The sequence below is a fragment of the Rutidosis leptorrhynchoides genome, chromosome 2, assembly GCF_046630445.1.
Source record: "Rutidosis leptorrhynchoides isolate AG116_Rl617_1_P2 chromosome 2, CSIRO_AGI_Rlap_v1, whole genome shotgun sequence".
In the NCBI taxonomy this organism is placed as follows: Eukaryota; Viridiplantae; Streptophyta; class Magnoliopsida; order Asterales; family Asteraceae; genus Rutidosis; species Rutidosis leptorrhynchoides.
In genome coordinates this window covers 259,576,087-259,578,285 of record NC_092334.1, presented here as the reverse complement: position 1 = coordinate 259,578,285, position 2,199 = coordinate 259,576,087, and the positions used below count along the sequence as shown (strand labels likewise).

The 2,199-nt window shown below is 32.2% G+C and overlaps 1 protein-coding gene across 1 annotated transcript; it reads right to left on the bottom strand.

Annotated features, from left to right (window-relative positions):
• Window positions 1-597: 597 nt before the first annotated feature.
• Window positions 598-1,644, bottom strand: LOC139891765 (uncharacterized). Its single transcript, XM_071874748.1, has 2 exons — window positions 1,281-1,644; window positions 598-856 (listed from the first exon to the last, which is right to left on the bottom strand). The coding sequence occupies exons 1-2, from the start codon at window positions 1,597-1,599 to the stop codon at window positions 840-842; spliced, it is 336 nt and encodes a 111-aa protein (XP_071730849.1). The 5' UTR covers window positions 1,600-1,644; the 3' UTR covers window positions 598-839.
• Window positions 1,645-2,199: the final 555 nt, after the last annotated feature.

Below are 2,199 nucleotides of genomic sequence, written 5' to 3'. Positions count from 1 at the left end.
GCCTTTAATTTTATGAATCCTTAGTGCACAATAATAGTGAGGCGACAGTGTCGACCATATATCATTCAGGCGGTATAACCGACCATATATAACTTAGGCGACAGAGCCGACCATATAATGAGAACAACTCAAGTGCACTAAGAACTTAAACACAAACTAAGGCTTAACCGGGAAACTTAACAAAGAACACTTTTATTAATACAAAAAAACAATTACAATATTATGAACTCAACTCACACTCTTCTTTACTTCTTCACAACTTCTTCTAACTCTTTTTCACTTCTCTTCTTCACTTCTTTTCACACCTCACACAAATGAAATACTCATCACTCATATTTATACTACCCCATGGAACATTCTAGAAACTAGATATTTCCATAGATAAATATCTAGATATTTCTCACCTACAAATATCTATATTATTTAGATTTTTCTACATATAAATATCTAGATATTTCTTTTACATATTAATATCTAGATATTTTCTTATACATATTAATATCTAGATATTTTTTCATACATATTTACAAATTCCATATTATTCTAAATTTGCATTGTATTTTAACAATTATGTCTCATTTTTGTTTGAAAACACGATTACGAACGACCAAAACTTTTTGGCCTACACTCTTATTTCAAATTTCGTACAAGTAACATAAGATACAAAAGACTCCTCTAGATAAATAATACGAGTATATTGCAAGTTACCCTACAAACTCGTTGCACAATATCAAGCTAATTATACTTGAAATTTATTTTAGCTGTAATTGTAATGCTTCCTTGTGATCTTCCCTTAACCGTTATAACATCAAGTAGAATTTTGTCTGACCATATAGTTATCATGGTGTTGTAATACCTGTAAAATAGAAAGTCATAAACGACTATAAGTTAAACATGTTGTAGCTAACCAAGCAAATGAATAACAATTACACATACATACAGCCATCAAGTTATAGGAGTATTACTTACTACTTCCAACCAGAGACAGAATCATTATAGGGCAGTCGGGGTCAATTACCGCTCTCGACAAAAGAATCTTTTTGGATGGACTTATATGTTAATTGGTGTAATTAAATGTAACTAGCTTCATCGATTTAATTAAATGTGTATTTGCTAACTACCCCCACTTGGCCACTTGAGAAAACATGACTTATGACGGTAGTGTACTGGATTACTAGTATATGAAATGAAACCTTATATACATACTAATATAGAATAGAATTGGAAACACCTAATTTGGTGGAAGGGAGCTGAGTGATAAAGAGATTAAAAAGACTTACTCCCACATTTAAAGTGATGAGGGACTCTACGTCCACAACCTTCGATAAGTTTTACAGCATGATTGACATCAATAAGTGCAGCCAACTTAGGGGTGATAACAGGACATATGCACTCAACATGGCTAACCCGAGCTCGCTGGCAACAATAAGAGGATGGAGGCCTCCCATATAACACGGTTTTGCATGCGTTAACCGCTAGTCTCCTCTCTTGTTTGCACTGAGCAGCTGTTTGTGCTGCATGAGCCGTACCCAAGCACACAATTGCTATTGCTATTGCAATTGCTATCAAGCTTATAACTGACCTCCATGAGTTTTTCATTTTCTAGTAATATTTAATTTATGTTATTATATTTATATTGTTATTTGCATTATGATGGAGGTTTGTATTTATAGAGGGTGCTTTGGACTTTGCTTTCATGTTGAATATTCACGCTGGGCTTGTTATGTCTAAAACTAGTGAAATGACCGTGGAATCACGGGTTTGTTTAAACGAAGCAGTTTAATGATATGTTTTAGATATTAGGTGAATGTAAATGCTAAAGTCATTTAGTTTAATGACCCGTGGAACCACATATTCTGACTAAGAAACTTGTCGTTATTTTACAAACATATTAATATAATTAACTTAGTTAGAATAAATGAACAACATTTATTCTCCCACCACTTTTTCCAATTTTGATCACAATTATTATTTTTCTTATCATAAAAACTACATTACAATATTTTATGAAGACATGTATTTCGCATACATATATAACGTAATTAATCCGTAAAGAAAACCTATATTTGAATAATAATAATATGATAATACTCTCTCCGTCTCCCTACAAGTATCTAGTTACTTTTTGCACAAAATTTTAGAAAATTTCACTAACTTTATTCTACACCAATCAGAAATCTTCTCTCTCCAGAATAACCT

Bases quoted from the DNA above. Each gene is read 5' to 3' on its own strand.
- LOC139891765 (XM_071874748.1), bottom strand. From the start codon at position 1,599: ATGAAAAACTCATGGAGGTCAGTTATAAGCTTGATAGCAATTGCAATA.